The 24,667-nt window shown below is 41.2% G+C and overlaps 1 protein-coding gene across 10 annotated transcripts in view; it reads left to right on the forward strand.

Annotated features, from left to right (window-relative positions):
• Window positions 1-24,667, forward strand: part of UTRN (utrophin) — a 557,788-nt gene that overhangs the window by 48,222 nt on the left and 484,899 nt on the right. For 3 of the 10 annotated variants that reach the window (XM_070795581.1, XM_070795588.1, XM_070795590.1), the window contains exon 1: window positions 12,767-15,413. The exons of 4 other annotated variants lie outside the window; for them this stretch is intronic. In XM_070795581.1, coding sequence (XP_070651682.1) covers window positions 15,320-15,413 — 94 coding nt within the window. In that variant the 5' untranslated portion in view covers window positions 12,767-15,319. Of the gene's footprint in view, window positions 1-556; window positions 1,931-12,764; window positions 15,414-24,667 lie in introns of those variants that run through there. 3 more of the 10 variants (XM_070795589.1, XM_070795591.1, XM_070795582.1) reach the window with 3 other exon arrangements.

Here is a 24,667-nt window from a genome sequence, read left to right on the forward strand (position 1 = left end):
TGGAATGACAAGTTCCAACAGTGGATACGGGAACTTTTATTCTAGTCTAGTCTGGTCTGTTCTGAAGTGATTATGAGCCAAATGACTTTCAGCTATAATGTGATGGGAAAATGGCTGTGATTTTTGTTGGTGATCCTGCCAAAGATACTCCTAAGGGTGTGTTTTGTGATCTAACTTCTTAGTAGGAGATGCAAATTTCTGTTACAAGTGGGTTGAAGAGTCTAGGGCCACACCACCCTGAACGCGCCTGATCTCGTCTGATCTTGAAAGCAAAGCAGGGTTGGGCTTGGTTAGTACTTGGATGGAAGAAGTGGGTGAGGATATCTCATTATTTTTTTCCCTGTCCGAGTTCAGGGACCCTTGGCGTTATAATCACCTTGGATGATGGTGATTATTTAAGATGAACATCTATTTCCTTAGAGCTTTGGCAGTGATAGCAATATGTCATGAAAAGTATGTTTTTTAACTTAATTTTTATTGGAGTATAGTTGATTTACATGTTTCTGCTGTGCAGCAAAGTGAATCAGTTAAATGTATATATATGTCCACTCCTTTTTCAATTCTTTTCCCATACAGTCATTACAGAGTATTGAATAGAGTTCCCTGGGCTATACAGCAGGTCCTATTTCATATATAGTAGTGTGTATATGTCAATCCAAGTCTCCCAATTTATCTCTTCCCCCCACGGTTCTCCTTGGTAACATAAGTTTGGTTTCTACATCTGTGACTCTTTTTCTGTTTTGTAAGAAAGTTCATTTGTACCAATTTTTTAGATTCCACCTATAAGCTGTATCATACGATATTCATGTTGAGTATTTTTACAGGGACAACAGTTTGAATGGGAATAACTCTTCGCTGAGTGCCCCCTAGGCTGGGCACTGTACTGGCCGTGGTCAACAAAACCGATGAACACACAGTGATGTGCCCAGCCTTTGCAGAGTGTAGACTAGGAGAAGAAGCAGACACCACGCTGCAGAATATACAGAGTAGTGTGATTGCCTAGGGCATAGGAATGTCCTGCAATGCTGTGATAGTGTGTCACCAGGGGGCTTCACTGGACCTGGGAGGGCTCTAGTGGTGGGAAGGCCTCCTTAAGGAAGCCACATTTAAGTTGATGCTGGGGTGTTGTCTGAGGGTGGAACTTGGTCCATGGAAAACCTGAATGAGGGCAGTGATTGGGAACGAAGTGAGCTGAGACTGTATGGTGAGCTTGGCAAAAAGATGCAGTTTGTATTTCACTCGGTAATGTTTTTACTTCTGGTTGAAGAGGCCGAGTTTACCTTTTAGCTTGATGGCATGTATTATTTAGTGTATTAATGGCTCGACCTCTAAAAGCTTTAGAAATTCGTTTGGAGTATATAGGTTGAAAAATTGATTATAAAATTTATGAGAACCAGCTTTCTTGAGAGAGCTGGACCCTTAACATTTTTTATCATTTAATTCCTAAACGTTATTCTTCACCCATGTTTTCATTTGGCACAAATGTAAGAAAAGCCTAAAGAGAATTGAGGAGGCGCTACGCTCCTTCGTGTTTGTAAAGATACACACCTTCCTTACCTGGCTAGTCCTGGGCAAATAAGTGTTGTTCACTCGTCTGGGTTTTAAGGCAACAGGCTCCACAGCCTGGCAGAGGCTCAGACGGAGCAGAAGGGGATTGGGCTGAGCACAGGGCAGGAATGCAACCATTCTGGTCAGGCCAGTTGGGGAGGGACTCTTCTCCCCACAGTTCCCACACTGTTTGGCCCTCATTTAAAATTTGACTCCAGCAAAGCACACTCTCCAGCCGAGGGGTACACACATCTTTGTGACTTCAGGAAACATGCACAGTTGGCTTGTGAACCTTAACTACTTTTGGAGGACATGCTGAGCCATCAGGAAATGGAAGTGACATCCGCTTCTACACATGGGGACGATGGAGGGTCACAGGCAGGTAAAGAACTTACAATGGCCCTTAAACTTTTGTGCATTGCTTGTAGAAAGGAAACCTCAGCAGGACTCATTAAGCCAAGAATTAGTGTAAAAATGACCGAGTAACAGATTCTAAATCATTTTGTCCCATGGGTGACCTTGGAATTTTTTGACCACCATTTTCTTGTAAAAATATTATGAAAGAAGTTAGTTTACAGTATTTTGGAAACAGGATTTGCTCTGCTTGCTAGTGCTGTAGACCTTCCAGGGCAGAACAGAACTGCTCAGCCCTTGAGCCTAATACCAAACCTGGCACTTTACGCATGCTTGTTGATGCGGATGGACTGGAGTCTGTATCTAATGACACTCTGAAAATTATCCATCATTTGTCTGTGATGCCAGGAGATTTGTCCCAAAGTGTTTGTTGTATGGAAATCATAAAGGGATAGAAATCTCCACCCCCCCCATCCCCAGACTATAAATGGGTTAATCAGCTAAAACTGTGGCGTGGTGCTATTCCAAAGCTCCAAGGCTGAGTAATGAATTGGCATGAGCAGCCATCCTGTGTTCGCTTCATTTGGCCATTCCTCTCTCGATTTGTTCGCTGACTCACTCTTCATTTATTGCATGTCTGCTGGTGCCGAATTCCATGATAGACTGTTGAGAAACAGAGACAAATAAAGCAAGACCTGTGCTTAGTGGCTTTTGAAGAATGACCCAGGGCCAGTTGCTAAGGAGCGTAATAGTGGGGAGTACTAGGGGTGGTGGGACCATGGACTAGGGGGGATTCATTTCTGGAGTTTGACTCTTCTTTGGAGAGTCAGGGGATGTTTTCCAGAGGAGGCATCTGCGAGATGGCAGAGGAGAGTGAGGAAGACAGGGATTCCAGGCTGAAGGGAAAGTGTGTGTCAGGGCATAGGCATGTTGGGTGAATTATGTGGTGAGATGCTGTTTCTGTAGTTATTAATGAGTCTCTTCTGTCGCTGCCCATTGCCTCAGCCGCGGCCAGCTTGCAGGTCCGGAAACAGCCTCTGTACAGGCTCTTTCCTACGCCTGGATACCTTCCCCAGCTCTTGGCTAGCCCCTTTGACTATAATTGGGTGATGGATTAAATTGCACCTTTTCCGAGATGCCCATCCTGACTACCCGTCTGAAGTAGATTCGTCCTGTTATTCCTACCATCCATCCTGTTGCTTGCTTCAGCTCACTTGTCACAATGCTGATTGCTTGTTTACTTTGTTGCTGAGAGGTCCCCAGACTGTCATCTCCATCAGGGCGTTCCATGTTTACTGGTGTGTCCATAGTGCTTTGCACAACGCCTGACCCGTAGGGATGATAGATCCTTATAGATGAGGGAATGAATGGATGAAGGAATGAATGAAAAGGCCTCACTTGAAAACCAAAGACATTTTTTTTTATTGTCCTTTTGTTTATTTTTTAAACATTTTAAAATTTATTTATTTTTAACTGAAGGATGATTGCTTTACAATATCTTGTTGGTTTCTGCCCTACATAAATATGAATCAGCCATAGGTATACATATGTCCCCTCCCTCTTGAATGTCCCTCCCACCTTCCGCCCCACCCCACCCCTCTAGGTTGTCTCAGAGCCCCGGTTGGAGCTCCCTGAGTCATGCAGCAAATTCCCCCTGGCTCTCTATCTTACGTATGGTCATGTGTATGTTTGCATGCTACTCTCTCGGTTCACCCCACCTTCTCTTTCCCCCCATTGTGCCCACAAGTCTGTTCTGTGTCTGTCTCCACTGCTGCCCTGCAGATAGGTTCATCAGCACTATCTTTCTAGATTCCATATATATGCGTTAGTATACGATATTTGTTTTTCTCTTTCTGACTTACTTCATTCTGTATGACAGACTCTAGGTTCATCAAACACATTCTTAATGGACTTGCAATTCCAGTTTATTCCTTGAAGTTTGAGGTAGTTCTTAACTAGGCATTTAGTATCTCAGTGAAGAATTTTGTTCAAGACCTTTGGGTGTTACCTTGAGGTAAAAGAAAGTGGGAATTTCCTCTGGGTCTTGGAAGGAGTGATGTGAAAAAAAAATCTAAGGATTCTTTAAATTGAATATACAAGGGTGAGAGAAATTCTATTCAGAAGGCTTAAGTTATAAACAGAAGAGAAATTTGTGAATTTAAAGAAAGCTGAATGAACTGCATTATTAAATCAAGTCATTCTTTATACTCATTTTATAAAAATATTTATTATAATGCATTTCTATTTGTACTGCTTAGTTCTCTGACTTGTCCTGATAATTTCAGTGATTTACTCTTATCTGTGCTCTGAAATCTTATTTTTATAATTAATATCATTATTTAAACCCTTATATAAATCAGTGGTGTTCTCATATTAGTAATTATTCTTTTTATGTAAAACAGTATTCATAAACATTCCCCATCACTTGCATCGCTATTTCCCTCCACTTTTTCTTCAGTTCTTAGAGTCAGTAAAATGGCTTCAATTCCACTTCATCTTACCCACACTCATATTTTCTTATACATGTCACATATAGCACAAGATATTTTCCATGACATACCGTCAGCAGATTATTTTCATCATATTGAAAGATTACGCAACAACATTTATTTTGTAAGTTCTATAGTGATGGCAGGTGGAAACCGCTACGTGAAATGGCACTCTGCGTGAAAGGAAAATCCGAAAGTGAATTGCTTCAATGGTTATCATTGTTCTCCCCATTTGTTCTCCTCCAAATGAGAATGCCCGTGCAGATCTGTTAATCCCAAGGGGCGGCAGACAGGGCTTCTCGGCTTTAGTCAGTGGCTGGGTGATTGGCACCTCCTGATATGTTTCATTATTGATATCTCTTTCCCTGGCTTCTGATCCCAGCTTTTTGTTCCCTTCTTGGAGAAATGGGGAAAAATACATTTATATACTATTTTGAAAGTGAGATTTTGGTTATCGCTCTTTGTGAAGGCAACATCTTATTTACCTGTTGGTTTCATTCATTCATCCAGTAAATGTTTGCTGCCCACGTACTCCGTACCAGGCACTGTGGTGGTCACCAGGCACTAAAAAATGACTTACGGTTACCAACATTTAAATTATTTTACAGTGTTTCGGAAGAGGATAATGTGAAAGAAGTCTTATGTCAGCAGAGAAATATTTTGTGGTCTGCCTGGTAATTTTTTTTTTTCCCAAATTGCTACTGGCTAGAAAATGATGATGGCTTGCACTTCTGACAGCGCTGCTAATGTTGGGTTTCTGTGCCTGGGCCTTTGTGTGGTGCAGACAAGAGGCGTTTGGAGACGCTTAATTTCACCGGAACGCTGCACCTGTTGCTGGCTAATCTTGCATACAAAATCCAGAACCTCGAGTCACTTGCTTTCATTTCCTTTTCCTGCCCCCTCTTTCCGGCGTGGAGGGGCTCAGTTTAGGAACTCAGATGAAGAGTAACCACCTTGTTCCTTCGGGACTACGGTTTTAATGCCCTGGGGAGTGGAAGTGTCGGGGGCCTTTTGTCATTCTCTTGCAGAAAGGCTCACCTCTGACTGGCCTCAAGATTCTGCAGCTTGTGTTTGTGCCAGAGTTTGGGACTGCGATGGGGGTGGAGCCGGCTACCTGATACCTGGGACCTGACTGCTGTTGAGGAACATGCATTTCCTTTTGGTTTCATTTGGTTTTTGGCTGTGACTTTGAGGAAGAGAGGAAGTATTATATAGTATTATTTACCCTCTTAGAAACAACTTTGAAACCTCTGGGCTTCATGATGGTTCAGGCAGTGTTGTTGACAGCCAGTGAGCTGCTTCTCGAAGGCTCACGATGGGATGGGAGGAAATACTTGGGGGCAGGGAGTTGCTTCTGAGGTTCAGAACACCCACGGCATGAATTTGGTGTCATGAATGGAGAAGGAAACGGCAACCCACTCCAGTATTCTTGACCCGAGAATCCCATGAACAGAGGAGCCTGGCAGGCTGCAGTCCATGTGGTCGCAAAGAGTTGGACACAACTGAGCGAGTACCACTAACTTGGTGTTATGAAACCTTAGTTACCTCATTTTTTAAAAGAGAGGCTGAGATACTGACACAGCTAAACCTGTAAGAATTTTGCAGGCATCCATGAAAATAAATGTGAAAGGACTCTGACGTTCAGAGGTCCCTAAAATTGGTCACTTTTTACTGACCGAATTATAGACTGAGGTTCCAATAGAAACATGAGTCGTTCCAACCCTCTACTGGATTGGCAGCCTCAGGGAAGTTATTTTTAGTGTCAGGTTCCTCATTTAAAACCAGGTTTGTTCTATTGGCTCCATTTTTAAATCTTTTTATAGATAGACGGATTTACTCGTGAACATTATCTGGAGGAGAGAGATTTTATGGAAATGAAGTGGCACGTAAGTGGTCCCAACCTGCAAACTGTGGAAGAACTTGCTTCCTGTCAGGGGCAGCCCTGGAGTACGGGCCTGGCTCTCTTCTCCTCTTCTTTCTGGATCGCTGTTTTCTCTTTTGTACCTTCTGGTGCTGTTTCCGAGCTCCACCCTGCCGTCTTCCTCCCTGTTCTCTGTCACTCCTTAGATGCTCTAATCATAGGCTGTTTGTGCATTTCTTGCCTCTGTCGTGTTCACTCCCACCTCGTTTGGCAGCCCCTGCCCTCTCCTTTCCCCTTTTGCAGGCCCCAGCCTGTGTTGGGGCTGATCCCAGAGGGAGTGACAGCAGGCACCACACATTCCCTCTGCAGTTGCCTCACTTTGCCGGGCCTGGGAACTGGTTCTTGTCTGCACCGCATGAAACAGGAGTAGGCGCTAAGTCAACAAATCAATTAGCTGACTGACTGCATGGGTCCAAGGCTCAGGCACCTTGTTTATAAGTCGCATGGCTCATAAGTTCTGGGCTGACAACCATTACTTGCATTCTCTGTTCCTCACCTGGTTATTGGATTTCCCAGGTGGTGCTAGTGGTAAAGAAAGAATCCGCTGGTCAATGCAGGAGACACAAGAGACCCAGGTTCAATTCCTGGGTCGGGAAGATCCCCTGGAGAAGGAAATGGCAACCCTCTCCAGTATTCTTGCCTGGAGAGTCTCTTGGACAAAGGAGCCTGGAAGGCTGTATAGGGTCGCAAAGAGTTGGACCCGACTGAAGCAACATAGCATGCACCTCGATATCTCTTGGCAGCTACGTCATCCTAGAAATCCTGAAACAGATTTAAAATACCCAAGGTCAGTTCTTTGGCATTGGTTCTGCCTCATTATTACCTGGATCCTTCATTTTTTCCCCACTCCCAGCCCTCAGCAGGTGATTATGTCTCATTCCCACATGGGAGTGGGGTGGGTGTGCCGTGAGTAGGCAGGACTATCTTTGTGTAGTATCAGCTGCAGGCTGAATATACAGATGACTCATGCAAGTTAATACCCTTGTCTAATGAGTGGCCCACAGCTTCAGATTTGCATAAGGGCCTAAGAGCTCCACAGGAAACACTGAATTGAGATTGTCACTGCAGGTGACCAAAGGACAAACTGTTATGAGTGACATGTCCAGCTTCACAGGGTGTTGTGCCCTATGGGAGTGAGAAATGGAGTATTTCCTGCTGTGTCAATAAACTAGGATGTCACAGTCATCAGCGATTCCAGCCCTCAAGGGCAACTAAGAAGGAGAAGAATACCTGTGATCTGGCAGCCACTGGGCTGCAGCCACTCCCTCTGGTGAGCACTGAGAAAAAAAAATACTGAGTACTGGCCCCAGGTAGCTGAGATGCATATGAAAGGAAAGATTTCAGTGAGCTCAGACTCTTGCATCTTCCCATACATAGAAAAGCACTAAATTCCTTAACTTGAGATAATCTGGTTTTCTTTAATTCACAAAAATACTTTTGTTGTTCAGACTACCTGCCCTTTGTTGTAAATTTCTATATAACCTGACTCCTCCCTCTGCAACCTCCGAGCAGTTCTCTTGGGGGTCACTTGAGATGCTGTCTCCTGGCCTTGAAGTCCTAAAAATTCACACCGAATATAACACACCTCTCAACTTTTAGGTTGTGACTGCTTTTTAAGTCACTAGGATACTTAAGTCAGCTCTCCCACTAGATGTTTTTACAGCTAACAACAAAAAATAATCCCCACACTTCTTTTTTCATACTTTTCCATGAAGCTGGAGGGTTCTGGAACCTTCTGGAAACTAGAGAGGTTTTCCTCACAGTGACAGCAGGTGTACTTCACGAAAACTCACTGGCTGATCTTTGCTCCACAGCCCAGCAGGTTGCAAATGATATTGCCTCTATCTTTACAGCACTTTTATTTCCAAATGTATCCTTCCTTTTTACATTCCTGAAAGCACCCTTCTTGGTCACAGTTCTCTGATCCCTTTCTGGAATGCTGTGGTCTGCCCCAGAGCAGAGTCTGCCCCAGAACTGCTATTTTTGATTTTGCTCATGTCATAGACTGTGGTACCTCCTTTCTGCATCAGATGGCCTTGTTGTGGAAGCTCTGTGGGTGTGAGAGATGCCCAGGGTTCCTCTCACTATCCTGGTTCACTCTTATTTTTGTTCTGATGTCTTCCACATCAGCTTGTGTCTAGTCTTTCAGTAAATGCTCATTTACTAAGTCCTTACAACATTTCAGGCTCCGATACTAAAGGATGACAATACAAAGGTAAATAAAAAATGACAATGTCTATTTTTTGCCTGATTGATAGAAACGGAACATGTAGAAAATTCAGGAAAAATACTCCCTTCCTTTCTTGTTTGGTAGTGTTTTAAAAGTCCACTTTTTAAAGCATCTGAGTTTTATTTGTCTCTTCATGTCTCCTTAAATACCTGTTCCTGCTCCCTGAAGAACCCTGGTGATAACCTCCTTCCTTCTGCTAGAGTGAGGTGTTTGCCACATGAGTGGTTGTCCCAGGAACCCCTGTCTTGAGCGGCAGGCACTACAGGATTCTACCAGGTCCCTGGCAGAGTGGATCCTGGCTTTTACAGAGTGGTGGCATCACTTGATGTCCATGCAGTGTCGGCCTTTTCTACCATGACTGCTGTCAGCCACGTATATCTCACCTCGGTCGGATCACAGCAGTTGTCACTTCTGTTTGGAAGTAACTTAACACTGCCAGTGAAAATCCTGCCATGTGTGCGTGTACACAGTGACACACACAGTCTGCTGTGAGAGGAAGACAGCCCTGGGAGGGAAGCCTCCTCCCCTCTCTTGGTGTAGGGAGAAGCAGGTATATACCGACCACTTCTCTCTACCCCCATCATTATGGGATTCAGTGGTACTATTCTTTATCTCTTACTCTTATTGCTTTTGTGCACTTTTCCTGAGATAATTGTAAGAAAGGTTATAATTTATCTTCAAATACAATATCTAGGAACTTTTACCATTCTGTGTCTATTTGCACATTAGAAAATAAAACCAAAATACTTAAAATATGATTTCTTTCCTCTTTCATTGGTGTATGTTCTGCATCAGAGATAAGTCTCTTTGTGGTTGGGGATAAATTCTGAGCTCTTTGGTGGTGGGGATTTTTGTTTAGCTCTCTCTAACATAATTTTGCTGGTTATAATATCATTCACTTCCATTAATATACTAATATGGAAACAAAGACATGGTTTCAGATTTTATTTATATCTTTGTGCTTTGGAAAAACAATCTCATGAGAACTCACTCAGCCCATTAAATACCATCTTTGACGTTGCTTTTTTGGGTTTGCTTGTTTTTAGAAAAGTTTTTCTGGCTTTTGCTCTTTGTATTTGGAACAGTAGCATAGCAATTATTTTTAGACATGTGTTGTTAAAATCATGTGAAAAATCCTTTTCATGTCAACATATGGGATTTTATTAGTAATCTTTAATGTGATCAAGAGCTAAGGTAGAATTTCCTAGCTAGAAAAGAACGAGTTAAAAAAATATTCCCATATTTCTTTGATGGTTGGAGAAGCTACATTCTATATTTTCAGTTTGATGAAAATATTCAAGAGACTGAATTAGATTGGTGGCATCTTGAGGACAGAGATTACACCTTTTTCACTTCTGTTTTCTTCTTGGGTGTAGCACTGATATAGTCAAATGGGTTGGCTTAGATGGTGGAGAGCCTTGTAAACTAAACTTCATAAGATTAGACTCCAACCTCCTTTTTTTTGCATGGGAAATCTCGAAGGATTTTGAAGCTAGAGAGCTGCAAGTAATTTACAAAGGTCACCCTGGAGACTCTGGGAGGGTTGATTGGAGTGAAGAGAGCCTGGAGGCAGAGGTAACACTGGAGGTGAAAGAGGATGTGGTGTGAGGGTGGGTGGGCGACACATGAAGCCACAGATTTCATTGGTAGAGGTCCACACGCTCTCATTTGCAGTTATAATAGTTAAAATGAACTCTGAAAACAGAAAGGTTTTTGTAATTCATTTGATAGTAAAACCTGAGCTTGACCTGAGCTCATTTTTTGGGCAATTTGACCAGAAGTGTTGGGATGCTTTTGAAATCTTTCCTTATCACACTTACCTCCTAAAACACACATATTTACTGCAGAAGTATTAGTGTATTTGATTGGGGGAAATTATCCTACATCTCGCTGTTTTTGTCTTGTGTGCTGTGCTAAGTCGCTTCAGTCGTGTCTGACTCTATGAGATACTATGGACTGTAGCCTTCCAGGTTCCCCTGTCTGTGGGATTCTCCAGGTACGATTACTGAAGTGGGTTGCCATTTCCTTCTCCAGAGGATCTTTCTGATCCAGGGATGGAACCCCTGTCTCTTATGTCTCCTGCATTGGCAGGCAGGTTCTTTACCACTAGCTCCTCCAGTGGAATGCATAGCCTATGTAACTTTTCTCAGGTGGGAAAAGCTCTGATTTGGCAGCTCCTCTATGTTCTAAGGGTTCTGAACAAGGAATTGTGAGACTCAGTTTGACCTGTGTTTACAAGATGAGGCTGGTAAGACCCTCAGATTAGTTGTGGAGAGAATTGTGGAGGAAATAAGCATTTCTAGACTGGAACACTCAATGGTTAATAATGAAACCACCTCATCAACATGAAAGAAAACAGGACCTTTGGTGGGGGGATCAGAAACATTCATTAGAGAGTGAATGAAAGGATGTGTTTTTGAAGTGTTGCTTGTGTGCAGGTCCTGGGATTCAATCATGAAACTGAAAAAGGGAACAACTAGGGACATTTAAATAAGATCTGTGGAGTAGTTCATTGTATTGCATCAGTGCTAATTTTCTGGTTTTGACAGAAGTACTCTGGTTCTGTAAGATGGTAACATTTGGGGAAGCTGGATGAAGGGACTATGAAAACCCTGTACAATTTTTTTTTTACAACTTTTTGGGTAAGTCTAAAATTATTTCAAGTTGTAAAAATTGAGGAAATAGTTGCTTTAGCCAGCCTTAGATAGCAAGAAGTGGTATCATCCATGCTCCCTTTAAGCAGAGAATATCTGTTAGCAGGAGTATGGTTTTCTTAGAGATTTTGAACTCTAAAAATGCAGGTTGAGTAGACTTCCAGGTTTCTATCCCTCCTCATTTTTTTTTTTAAAGCTGACCTTGTTTTAGCAGAAGACGATTAATTGAAAAACTTTTGATCCAAGAAAAAGCCTTGATCCTAGTTACAACATGAAACTGTGTCTGGACGGTTCATGGGAAGCGTTGTCACTTAGGTTCCCTCACTTTTCGTCTCTCTTGTGTTGGAGGGTGTGGTTTATTTCTGGCTTTTGTCTGCTGCTCTGCAGGTGTAGGTGTAGGTTCATTGGTTAGAATGGAAAGTTGTCATAAGATGTTCAAAACCCAGAGGTTTGCAGAGGAAATGAAGAAAATGTCTGCCTTTAATGGTCCAGGTTGGCTGTGCTGATGTGCCTGGCGTGTGTCTCTCCGGTGGGAGGAGGGTTTGTCTTGAATCCCTCTGCTTCACTGTCTCACTTCCACACCCCCTTCTATAGTCTCAGCTGATGCGGTCTGTAATTCTCTCTGCAGTCTACTCTTTTCCTTCCTTTTGGGTGAGACTAGACCTAGGCTGGCAGCCAGTAGCCATTGAGCTATAATAGAGCTAGTGGTATGTACAAAATTTGATTACTGCTGTCAACACCAGATTGAATAAGAAAGTGCATACCCTAGACAGATACTTGGGACATAAATGGTCTATTGATTTCACGAGAACTAGAAATGAGGCCACCGTGTAATCTAGCAGAAGAAGGGGTCAGTAGGTAGACATTACAGAACAGTTTGTAAAAGTGCCCTTCTTTTAGACTTTTTTTGGAAGAACTTTCAGATAACCTCGATAAACTGATTGTTGCTTCTGATTTTCTTCACCGTCAAGTATTTACAGAAACTCCAACGTGGCCTTTGTACTTGTTGTTTTCGTTCAATGGTTTGCCATTCCTGTGTAAAATCTGATTTAGAAATTGTACTGGGTGATGTAAGCCGTATTTGCTCCTGAACTCTGATGACATTTCCACTTAGCTTAATATGAATGTTTTAGAAATTTCCCACAATGGAAAGTTCTATTTGACATAGGAAAGTTCAGCGGTCAGTTTCATAGTCAGCTGTATGCCAAGAAATAACGAAAACAGTGGATTGCATAGTGCAGCCTTGGGACATGGAAAATTTCTTAGAAGATGAATGAATCATATTATTAATACATCTTGTGGGGCCTGAGGCCTTATACTGAAAAACAGGGGAAAAGTTGTTATTTTTTTAAAGCTTGTAGCCTTTTTGTATTTTCTTTCTTGTGTTTTATGTAGACTTTATTCTTTTTAATTTTTTAAGGCATTAAAAATAATTTAAAATAGAATGTTTTAGGAATAAGATAATTCATTTCATTGTACATGAATTTTTTCAAACATCAGAAATCTGAAAAAAATGAACATCTCTTTGAATGAGTTAGATTAGATAAAGACTTCAAATTAGAAAAGATGATAATCCCTCAAGTTAGATTGGATTATATGTTTTGAATTTTGGATTAGATAATCTCTTTGAATTTTATTGGATAATCCCTTTGAATTAGAATAATTACTATCCTCTCAATATCACATTTTTTAGAGAAAAGGGAAAAACATCGGTAGTGTCTAGAATCCTGACTTGTTCCTCTTGGCTTCCTTAAAATTTTGTAATAACCTTAATCTTAAATCAAATCTTGTCTAAAATTTCTTCCTATAAATAATTATGGTTATTCACTTATAAAAGGCTGCTTTATTTGAGACTGTTTCTATTTAGAAAGAAGACAAATACAGAAAGACATGTGGAAACAACTGATTTAGAATTTAGTAAGTTTTCATAAGCAGCCCTTGGGTAGGGGAAGATAAACCAACTGCTTTAGCAGCCTCTTGCTTAGAGATGTAATTTGAACACCAGCAGTATTTAGATGGTATGTTATACCAGATTAAAATGTTGAAATATATTTTTGTATTTGGGCTTCGACAACCATCAGGGAAATGTATATCAAGCCATGATGATATGTCACTTTACACTCACTAGGGTGGCTATAATAAAAAAAATAAAATAAAAACTAGATAAAAACAGGTGTTGGTGAGGATAGAGAGAATTTTATCCTTCATGTACTGCTAGTGAAGGAATGGAAGATGGTGCAGCTACTTTGGAAAGCTGTCTGGCAGTTCTTCCAAAGGTTAACTGTAGAATCCTATTATATGATCCAGTAATGCTACTCCTGGGTATTTATACTCAAGAGAAATAAAAACATATGTTGATATAAAAATTTGTACATGAATGCTCATAGCAGTATTATTCATGTTAGCTGAAAGGTAAAGACAACCCAAATGTCTGCCAATTGATAAGTGAATCAATAAAATGTAGGATATTCATACAAGGAAGATTATTCAGCGGTAAAACAAAATGATATGCTGACATACTACAGCATGAATGAAACTTTGAAAACATTATGCTAAGTAAAACAAGTCAGTCATAAAGGACTACATATTCTATGATTTCATTTATGTGAAATGCTCAGGAGAGGCAAATCTAAAGTGATTGAAATTAGATTTTCATGGTTGACTAGAATTGGGGGCAGTGCAGAGAGAAGATGGAGCTTGAGTGCTTTTCGGGGTGATGAAAATGTTCTAAAATTGATTGTGTGATGGATACATAACTCTGTGAATATACTAATAACCACTGAATTATATACTTTAAATGTGTTAATTGCATGCTGTGTGAATTATATCTAAATAAAGCTGTTACAAAAAAAAAAAAAAAAATCCGGCTTTGACCATGTGACCTAATCTATAGCATTGTGCTTTTCACTCTTTCACTACAATCCCACGAGACAGGTGAGGTCTCTACTCTCATTTTACAGGTTTGGATATTGAGGCTTAGAGAGGGTGTTTTGCCAGGCATATGGTTTCTAGTCTAGAAAATAGAGATAAGGAAGAAGAGAGTGGGGCAAGGACTGACTGTATCTCAGCCAGTAGCAGGAAGAGAGATGCCTTCTGATTTAAATCTGTGTGTATCCTGACAAGAGAACCTAAGTTATGAAAATCTTTGCTTATAAGTCGGAAGTTTCTGTTTTGAAGCAGGAGAGAAAAAAAGAGTTAAACAGGAATAAAGAAGCCCATGAGGCAATATGGGTCATGATTTTCCTTGCTGTTGTGTGTGTGTGGATGATATCTGTATGTTGTTGTTGTTGTGTTGCTAAGTTGTGTCCAGCTCTTTTGCAACCCCATGGACTGTAGCCCATCAGGCTCCTCTGTCCATGGGGTTTTCTGGGCAAGAATACTAGAGTGGGCTGCCATTTTCTTCTCCCTGGGATCTTCCCGACCCAGGGATTGAACTCGTGACTCCAGCATTGATTCTTTACCACTGAGCCACCTGACGTCTGTGTTCTGTGATAATAAAAGAGCGAGGCAAATACACAAGATAGAACAGGCTGGAAAATATGAGTCAAAACTGTTACCTCTGATCTTATGATTCTGTGTGGTTGAATGTATTTTTTTCCATAATAGCGATCTCTAAGGAATGAAGAAGAAATTCTTTTGAGTTCCATTTTTCCCAAGGTGTATATGCGTATTGAAGTGAAATAACAAGTTCAATTTATGCTTTGAAGTAGAGTTAATATGTAACTAAACTCTCCGGTCCAGTTGTATACCCAGGGCAAACGCCTCTATTTATATGCATGTGGGTAAGGAGGTGGGTGGAGGTGTCCTTATCAGCTGACGCTGTCAAAAACAGGAAGCAAAGTTATAATCTCTTTGTAGTGGATCAGAAACATTCAAAGGCCCTCCTTTGTGACAATTAAAAGAACAGTGACAGAAAATGACCTAAGGAATTTTCACTAACTGTGAAGTGTAACATCCTGTCTGGTATTTAGAGGAGATTCAGTTAGGTTTTAGTCAGATCCTCTCATGGGAAAAATAAAAGCCACGGCGAAACAGGACATCCCAGTGTGCAGTTCGCAGGCTGCTTCTGTTAAAATCCACTTCCTCTGCATCTTTTTCCTCGTCACTTAAGCAAATGTAGGTGATGAGCGGCCCGGCGGCCACCGCGTTTCGTTGGAAAAAGTACAGATTTGATGTGCCAGGACACGCAGCTCGCCAGTCTGGCAAGCATTTACCAGGTAAGTTTGTCAGCTTGCCTGACTCCCTGCCCTCCCTCCCGTGAGGTTTTGAAAAGAGGATGTCAGCAAAGACAGGGCTCTCTCAGTCACTTACTGAACCCAGTGTGTTAAGTAACAGAGCCGCTGGAGGCAGGACCAAGCTGGGGATGGGAACACCCCGGCAAGTTCTTCCTGATGTCGCATCTGTTGTAGAGTCTGAGGAGTCGAGACCAGCATTGTGGGGTTTCATCTTTTCTTCAGAATGCGATGATTTTCCAGTTCTTGGCTTCTTGGAAAAAAAGTACACAAGAAACCATATATTTATTGTGACAAACGTGCTTCGTGTATTTTCGAACTAGCTTATTATGCGTTGACTATTTTCTGTCCTATAGAGAAAGTTTCCTTTGTGCGGTTGTGTAGTGATAGTGTTTATTGTACTTGATTTACTGTGCTGACTAAAAATGTATTTTACTTTTAAAAGTGGTTCAGAGCCGATTAAGGGGAGAATCAGACATTGTACTTTTGGGCGGATTGTAAATGGAGGGGTTTTGTGTTTAGGCTGTCTTGTACAGGAGAACTCAGACGCGAAACTTCATGTTAGATGTGATCATGCACTTTTCTGTCGCTGGAGTTTACTTCCAGGGGGACCTAGATTTTTTGATTAGTTCTAATGTCCATATCCTGTTTAATCTATATATTCATGTTCTGGTCCAATAAGCTTTCTGAGAAAAAAAATAAAAAACTTAAGTGATGTGTAATATTTGACCTTACATATCATGTTTGAATGTTGTTAGTATGGAACAACTTTTAGACTGGCTAGAATTTTTTTAAAAATGGCTTTCTTTCTTTTGGAATTACTCTTTCCCTCTAGTTTTCCTTCCTAACGCCATGTGAATGTGGTGGTAAATGCTGGGAGGCATCCTCTCCCTGGAGTGAATTCTCAACTAGAATGATTGGAGGAGCCCATGTTTTCTTAGCAAATTTGGCTTCTTGGCCAAGTGTTATAAGAGATCAGCATGCTATAATTCACTTTGTTGGCTGTTACTTTTCTCTCTTATTTAAAGAACCGTGTGGTCTCAACAGAAAATTAAAATATCTGTCAGAAACCTGAATTAAAACCTCAGGTATAAGAGCAGCATTGCAGCTTGTAGTCTTTCAAATATCTCTCTTGACTTTCACTTAATTCTCTTCCTTTTCCCAGCACGAATAATCCTCATCGCCTGCTAGTCTGCACAGTAATATCTTGCTACCAAGGGTCTCAGAAATAGGAAGATAATTAGAAAAAAAAATTCAAATAAACTTTTAAATAATAAGCACACTTTTATATGGGTAGGCTTCAGCTTTAAATATGAATTCTCATTCATTCAGATAGCATTATTTCCTACCCTGTGATCAGTCCAAAGGCTCTGCTGCTGCTGCGAAGTCGCTTCAGTCGTGTCCGACTCTGGGCGACCCCTGAGACGGCAGCCCACCAGGCTCCCCCGTCCCTGGGATTCTCCAGGCAAGAACACTGGAGTGGGTTGCCATTTCCTTCCCCAATGCATTAAAGTGAAAAGTCAAAGTGAAGTCGCTCAGTCGTGTCTGACTCTTAGCGACTCCATGGGCTGCAGCCTACCAGGCTCCTCCGTCCATGGGATTTTCCAGGCAAGAGTACTGAAATGGGTTGCCATTTCCTTCCCCAATGCATGAAAGTGAAAAGTGAAAGTGAAGTCGCTCAGTCGTGTCTGACTCTGAGCGACCCCATAGACTGCAGCCCACCAGGCTCCTCCGTCCATGGGATTTTCCAGGCAAGAGTACTGGAGTGGGGTGCCATTATAAAGCATTAAAAAAAATATATATATATATATATATTTTAGGGCACATTATTTTAATAAAAATAGAAGATTAGTGTGTATATGATTTGCAAGGGCCTAGGTTCTTTTCTTATTGGCTGTTATTAATTTACTATTTTATTATATCTACAGGATAGCTCTCTTATATCTTATAAGATATCTTATATATATATATCTTATATCTTATATATCTTATATCTTATAAGATATCTCTTATATCTACAGGATAGTGATTTTGTAAATAAAGGTATAAAAAAGTACATGTTTATGGATGGCATATTCCATTGCAATATGTAGCTATTTTTGATCTTCAAGCAGTCTCCATAATAGATTAAACTTTGGGGTGAATCCTTTATTTACAGACCTCAAGGAAGGTGGAAAGAGTGAAACCATAAGTGTTTTGCATTAAACTGTTGATGTTACTGGGGTTGAGGTTTCAAATGACTTTTGCAGAACCTAAAGGGAGTAATAAAACAAGTAATAAAATGGAATAAATTGAAATATATATTTGTTGAAAATAAGCCTTTCAGTGTTATTTTTGAAACTGCCCATCCTTTTGCCCTGTGTTATCTTCTAAAATGTGCAACTCTAATTTAGTGTGTTTGCCTCTCAGTAAGTTGAAACCTGATTATCTGTATCTATCTATCTTTGGTATAGAATCATTACATTTTAAAATATTTAAAATATTTCCTTTTCCTTTTCTTAATCTTGATGTCTGTGTACAAATGCCCAAATGTTAACAAATAATCTAATTGAAGGAGAATAAGTTTAATAAAAAAAGGCTTGAAGGTGTGAAATAAAAAATTACTTGGAGTTGTAGGCAGCTACTGATGCACAGATGATTTAGGTCTGCTCAGGAAGCCACTTCTGGGAGGCCTCGCTTTTCTTGCCATCCTTCCTGCTTTCTCTTCAGGCTGACAGAACTCTGTGTCAGTCGTTTTGAATGGATTCACATATTCTCAACCTTGGCTGCACGTTAGAATCACCAGCGTGCTGGAGCCCCACACCTGGAATCCTGATATAATGAGACTGAGGCCTTGACTCTAACTGTTCAAAAGCTGGCCAAGTGATTCTGATGGGGATTCAAGATGGAAGCATATGGGGGAGTGTATGGTTCCCTGTTAGACTGAAAGCTCCAGAAGGGCAAGAAGGAAGCTTATGCTGTCCTTCCATACTCAACTCATGCGGAGTCTCAGGTTCTGCTTGAGGAATGGGTGGATGAACAAATTCCTCTGAGCTGGAGGAGGCTACATGAGGACCAGGCCTCCTGGTTTCTGGTTTGAGCTGATGGAGAAGAGTGTGTTACATGAGACTGTGGTCTGTCTGAAGATGGCTGTCATTGGGAAGAAGCTCTTGGAAGATCACTGGGGAATAGGCCAACTCGGAGTGCACTGAACAGACGACTCTGAAGAGACAGAGCTCCTAGATGGTAGTGTCTTCGTGAAGCAAGGCAAGTGGAGAACTTTGGAATAAGAATGTCATCAGGGGCTGGGGTGTCTGTGTCTGTCTGAATATGGAGGTGGGGCCCGTTGTGGACACTACAGGGAGGTTCTGGGTGCCAGGGTTAGTTTTAAAGGAAGAAGTGTGATTATCTTTGCCAGGAATTAGTGGCTGCCTGACCCACCCATTGGCTGTATGAATATAAAGGCTGTATGAGTATTTAGAGTGGTCAGAGTGCAGTGAGGTTTGTCTGAGGGAGTTTCTCAGGGCTTGTGAAATTTTAGCTGATCTTAATGTTTATAAAGAAAATGAGTTAGTGGTTAGGGAGGGCAGGTGGAATGTAATTTGCCGAGGCTTGAGAGAAAAATAATTGTTCAGTTGGGTGAAGGGTAGATGGAGTGAGTTGTTTGAAACTGAAGCATTTTGGGGGGAAATGAGAAGTGTAATTAACATGGTAATGAAGAGTTGTTTGAGGAAGGGGCCCTGTATCTCAGTTGCCTGTGCCATCAATGTGTAAGTCGTGGAACTTCTGAGACGGATCCCCAATCAGTAGCATCCCCCAGGTGATTTTGATCACGAATAATTAGGTAACGTTTTAAAGCACCTTGCAAGCTGTGGTAACAGTTCCAGGTAAATAAAAGGAATAGTAAGTTCTGTAAAAATATGTATAGACAGTTGATAATAAACTTTGCCTGCTACCTACAATATAGGAATGGAAAATCAAATATTGTGTTTGTATGGCACTTAAAATGTATTTAGGCTTAAAATGGTACTTAAAATGTATTTAAGCTGATGCTGTACACTCTGTCATCTTTTTAGTTGTGGTTTTCCTTGGCATTACTTGAAAGGTATGGTTATGACATGGGTCCTGGTTTCATGTTTCACTACGATTCTTTGACCCTAGTTAGAGGGCACCAGGTGCTTCCTACTCTAATTGTTGGCAAATTTAGGATTTGGTTGGAGGGCCACTGATAGACTGGTGTGAGAATTAGATGGGATTTGGGCTTGGTGACTCCCTCACCCCTGCTGCCATATTTTGACCTTGATTTGAACAGTTCAATGAACTGGCAGCTCAAGTAGTTTTTTCCCACTGAACTAGAATTTCATTGTTTGGCAGAGGAAGATGAGTCATAGCCCAGTCCTACCATTGTGACAAAGTGAAATTTTAGTCCAGAGCTAAAGGAACACAGCTTAGAAACTTTCTGTCTAAACCAGAAAGTGTTGAAATTTGGATTGTGAGCTGGATGGGAATTAGTGTGGCCCTCTCTGTGGGGTTACTCTCAAGTTAATGAAGCATTGGCTCAGATGATAAAGAATCGGCCTGCAGTGCAGGAGACCTGGGTTCGCTCCCTGGGTAGGAAAGATAAATGGCAACCCACTCCAGTGTTCTTGCCTGGAGAATCCCATGGACAGAGGAGCCTTGCAGGCTTTAGTCCATGGGGTCACAAAGAGTTGGACACAGTTGAGTGACTTTCACTTTCTCACTCTGTTTATTGAAGTACATTTTTGATCCTAAATCTAATTTTTAGTGATATATTTAAATAATCAGATCCCTTCTTAAAAAATTCAATGCAGTATTAAAATTATACAAAGTGGCACATTTCCAGTTCCTCTCTCCCCCCATATCATTGTTTTGTTTGTCCTGCCACAACTTTTCTTTTTGTGACTGTACAAGTGTATACTTTTAGGTCTAAATTCCTACAAGCACACTTTTTCTTTTTTAAACTGAAGTTGAAACCATCTGGCCATAGTGTATCCCATTTAAAAAATATTAACAATAATGACCTGTGTACATATAATTTAGTTCATTTGGGTAATTTCTGGGGCAAATATGCTTTCACTGTTAAACTGCCATCTACAAAAGGGAGAAAGATGAAAACTAGTATATATTTGTTTGGACTTGCGTTGTGTTTGTGTGTGAAATTGAACTCTGCATATATTTTTTGGCTCTTTGGGCAAATTCTTCAACGAATTGCCTTTTTATGCATTGCTCCCCCCCAACCCCACCCCCACGGTGTTTGGATCCGTGACTTTTAAACCTCTACTGATTTCAAAGGAAATTAATGCAAAATGGCAAATTTTGGATGACTTACTTGAATTGAGTTTTAAGATGCTTAACTTCCAATCTAAAAGACAAACTTGATTTCTGGGTCTCTGGGACAGAAGTTTGTGTCTTTGGACTTGGGCTCTGTGTTTTCTTGTTCTCTTTCAGCTGTGGAAGCTGTCATCATCCCAATCTGTGCTGAGGCTGATAATTATTTAGGAGCCCTTGAGACTGGTAATTATTTAGGTGCCTTCACTATTTTATTACATTTTCACATCCTGATAACTTATTTTCATAGCGATGGTGAATCCCAGGATTATTTTTACAATAGCCCATGTTCTGTGCAATTTATGGAACATGTTAGAGTTATCAGAAAGGATCTGGACTTGGAATTGCATGGTTGAATCCCAGCTATGTTGCATCCCGAGTCTTAGTTTCCTTTTTTGCAAAATGGAGATAGTGGAGCTGTTCCAAGTCTTTAAAAGTGTATGCATGTAAGGGCTTCCCTGGTGACTCAATGGTAAAAGAATCTGCCTGCCAATACAAGAGACATGGGTTCGAACCCTGATCTGGGAAGATACCGCATGCCTCCGAGCAACTAAGCCTATGCACCACAACCACTGAGCCTGTGCTCTAGAGCCTGGGAGCCACAACTACTGAAGCCTGTGAGCCCTAGAGCCTGTGGTCTGCAAAAGGAGAAGCCACCACAGTTGAAGCACAAGGGCCGCAACTAGAGAGTACCCCCCGTTCACCGAAACAGGAGAAAAGCCCAAGCAGCAGCGAAGACCCAGGAGAGCCAAAAATAAAAATATATAATGAAAAAGTTTAAAAAAAGTGTATGCATGTAAGATCTCTTGGACATTACTTGGTAAATTGCAGGAAAGATTATAGTAGAGCTTTTTAAGTTAATGGAAAAAAATACAGTTTAGATGCTAAATGAAGATAATATTGGCTTCAATGAGGCCCACATACACCATCATACTGAAAATTTACCAGCTTCTTCTCATCCTTCAATCAAGATCTGTTAGTGATTTTTCACATCAAAGCATCAAAGCTGTAATTCTCTGCTGGGCTCATTTAACCACAGATCCAGTACGTGGCAAGAAATTTCAAGCTATGCAGGGTGGCACACGGCCTGCAGTTGCTTAGAGAGTATCTGTGGCAGGGTGCCTGAAATGTTTTGCTGGTTTCAAAGTTCACTTTCATTTGTTCAGAAAGGTTTGTATTGTTTGCGGGCAAGCAAGGCAAGCAAAGGGAAAGGGTGCACAGCTTCCCATGTGAATCTGTGCCGTGTGACCTGTTTGCCTTTTGGTGCCTATTATATAGAAAGCTTTGTATAGTCTGTAGAGAGGACTATTTCTCCAAATAGAGGATAACTGTTGTGATGGTCTGGAAGCGTGATAGATTTCAGTTTAATGCCATTGATCGGGATACTGTTAGAGGCTGGGCTACACTGAAGTTTTGAGATAGGTATCTTGCACGAAGTCTTCATATATCATCAGTGGGAGTGCCTCCTCTGATAGCTATTCACATGACCTTCTGAGAAACAGCTCCTCTTGACACACCAACACAGGCTTCTGGTCCAGCCCTCCAGCCACCAGCTAGGTACCTGCTGCCATAGCGAGTCTCCAGGCTTTTGACTTGGCCTGTTTTCTAGTTTGACTCCTGGATTCTGTGCTTTTAATTTCTGCTTTGACTTTCAGGCAATAACTCTCTTTCTGGTGTTAGAAGCTCCTGGATTGTGTTTGACGGAAGAAATATATTTCCCCATCAGGTACATTTGCTCCCTAGATAACCCTGACCTACCCATGCAGTCTGGTATCTGACAGTACTCTGATAACTGTTTAGTTAGTTGTTAACAAATATTTATTGTCGAACTCTGAATAACTAGTATTATAGCAGGCAAAGGAAAATTAAAGTTTGTGTGTATTTTCAGGTCCACTGATTTATGGGACATTTGGAGAAGGAAAAAAAAATCATGAAATGAAATACTTACTATATTTTATCCCTGACCATGTGGATTCTTTAAAATAAAGATTATATTCCATCTTTACTCACATTCATTTAAAAAATCATGGTGGATTTCATCGTAATGGACTTTAAGCTGAGAAGTTATGGATATTTTGCAAGTGGGTTGAGAAAGCTGTTCTCATTTTCCTCTGTGTCCCACTGGATCCTTCTTATCCATCCAGCTACTTCCTATCCATTTCTTTTGCTGTTACAAGAAAAATCCTATGCTTTATGTTGTGGTTGAATTGTCTGTGGCTGAATTAACTGAGCATCCTTAAAAAAAGTCCTGTGTATTTACTGAATTTGTTGCTAGGCCTTATGCTGCAGAATTTCTCAAAGTAATAAAATCTAAATAAAAAAGAATGGTGTTGAAGGTAAATCTCCTTCTTGATTACTGTAATAAAGAATTGACATTTATTTCCCATAATTTGAAAGTCAGTCAGTTAGGTAATATTTGTCTGGTGTTTTATGACGAATAATTCTTATCATATTGGATTTGTGTTAGGAAGAAAGTAAGCATTGATTTCCCTGTAAGTTTCTAATTTTATTTTTCTCATCCTTGATTCTTACCTGGAGTAGTGTTCAGTTTTCTGTCAATCTCATCCCAGCTACACATGGTTAAGAATAAGAGATAAGAAAAAAAAAGAGCCCAAAATAAATGATTCAGAGAATACTTATGGAGACCTGCTGTTTTCTGAGTCCTGTTGTAATTGCTGAGTGCTTTTGTTTGTTTGTTTGACTAATTTATTTGACTGTACCAGGTCTTAGTTGCAACATGTGGGATATTCGTTGTGACATGCAGGATCTAGTTTCCTGACCAGGGATAGAACCTGGGCCCCCTGAGTTGAGAGCTCAGAGTCTTAGCCTCTAGACCACCAGATAAGTCTCACTGGGTGTTTTAAGTCAGGGTTTGAACTAAATGATTCTTCTCACTGGCATTCCAGGACTGCTGTGTGCCCTGCAGGCTGCACATAAATGTTGAGGGACATCACCACTGTGCAGATGGGGACATCAGTGAAGTGTCTTCCGTTCAGTTCAGTTGCTCAGTCGTGTCCAACTCTTTGCGACCCCATGGACTGCAGCGCACCAGGCTTCCCCGTCCATCACCAACTCCCAGAGCTTGCTCAAACTCATGTCCATGGAGTTGGGGATGCCATCCAACCATCTCATCCTCTGTCTTCCCCTTCTCCTCCTGCCCTCAGTCTTTCCCAGCATCAGAGTCTTTTCCAAGGAGTCAGTTCTTTGCATCAGGTGGCCAAAGGATTGGATCTTCAGCTTCAGCATCAGTCCTTCCAATGAATATTCAGGACTGATTTCTTTTACGACTGACTGGTTTGATCTCTTTGCAGTCCAAGGGACTCTCAAGAGTTTTCCCCAACACCACAGTTCAAAAGCATCAATTCTTCCGTGCTCAGCTTTCCTTATGGGTCTTAGGCCCTCATTTTAGTGACTGTTTCCTTAACTCAGACTATGATATTCAGTTTGAAAGTAAATTTGAAAGGTAGGGGGCCTGAGGGCTGCTAAAAATAGAAACACTGACAATCATGAGACAGGCCTATTGGCAGGCTAATCCTAGAGAAGACAAAAAAGTAAAGAGCAAAGAAATGTCAAAGCCAAGCAACAAGAGTCCGTATGACGCAAATATTTTGCTATTCACATAGGCTAAATTGAGAAAACTATTAGCACGTGAAAAAGCTCTCGCAGTGAGATGACCATGCAAGTGAGAGGAGGCAGGATGGTTTTCTGCAGCATCCTTTCAGGCTCTAAAGTCCTCTTTGCATATTTTGTCTGGGTTAGTGTTAGTCACTCAGTTGGGTCTGACTCTTTGGGATTCCGTGGACTGTAGCTCTCCAAGCTCCTTTGTCCATGGAATTCTCCCGGCAAGAAGACTGGAGTGGGTAGCCCTTCCCTTCTCCAGGGGATCTTCCCGACCCAGGGATCAAAACCAG

This window comes from Bos indicus, chromosome 9 (genome assembly GCF_029378745.1).
Source record: "Bos indicus isolate NIAB-ARS_2022 breed Sahiwal x Tharparkar chromosome 9, NIAB-ARS_B.indTharparkar_mat_pri_1.0, whole genome shotgun sequence".
NCBI classification, from domain to species: domain Eukaryota; kingdom Metazoa; phylum Chordata; class Mammalia; order Artiodactyla; family Bovidae; genus Bos; species Bos indicus.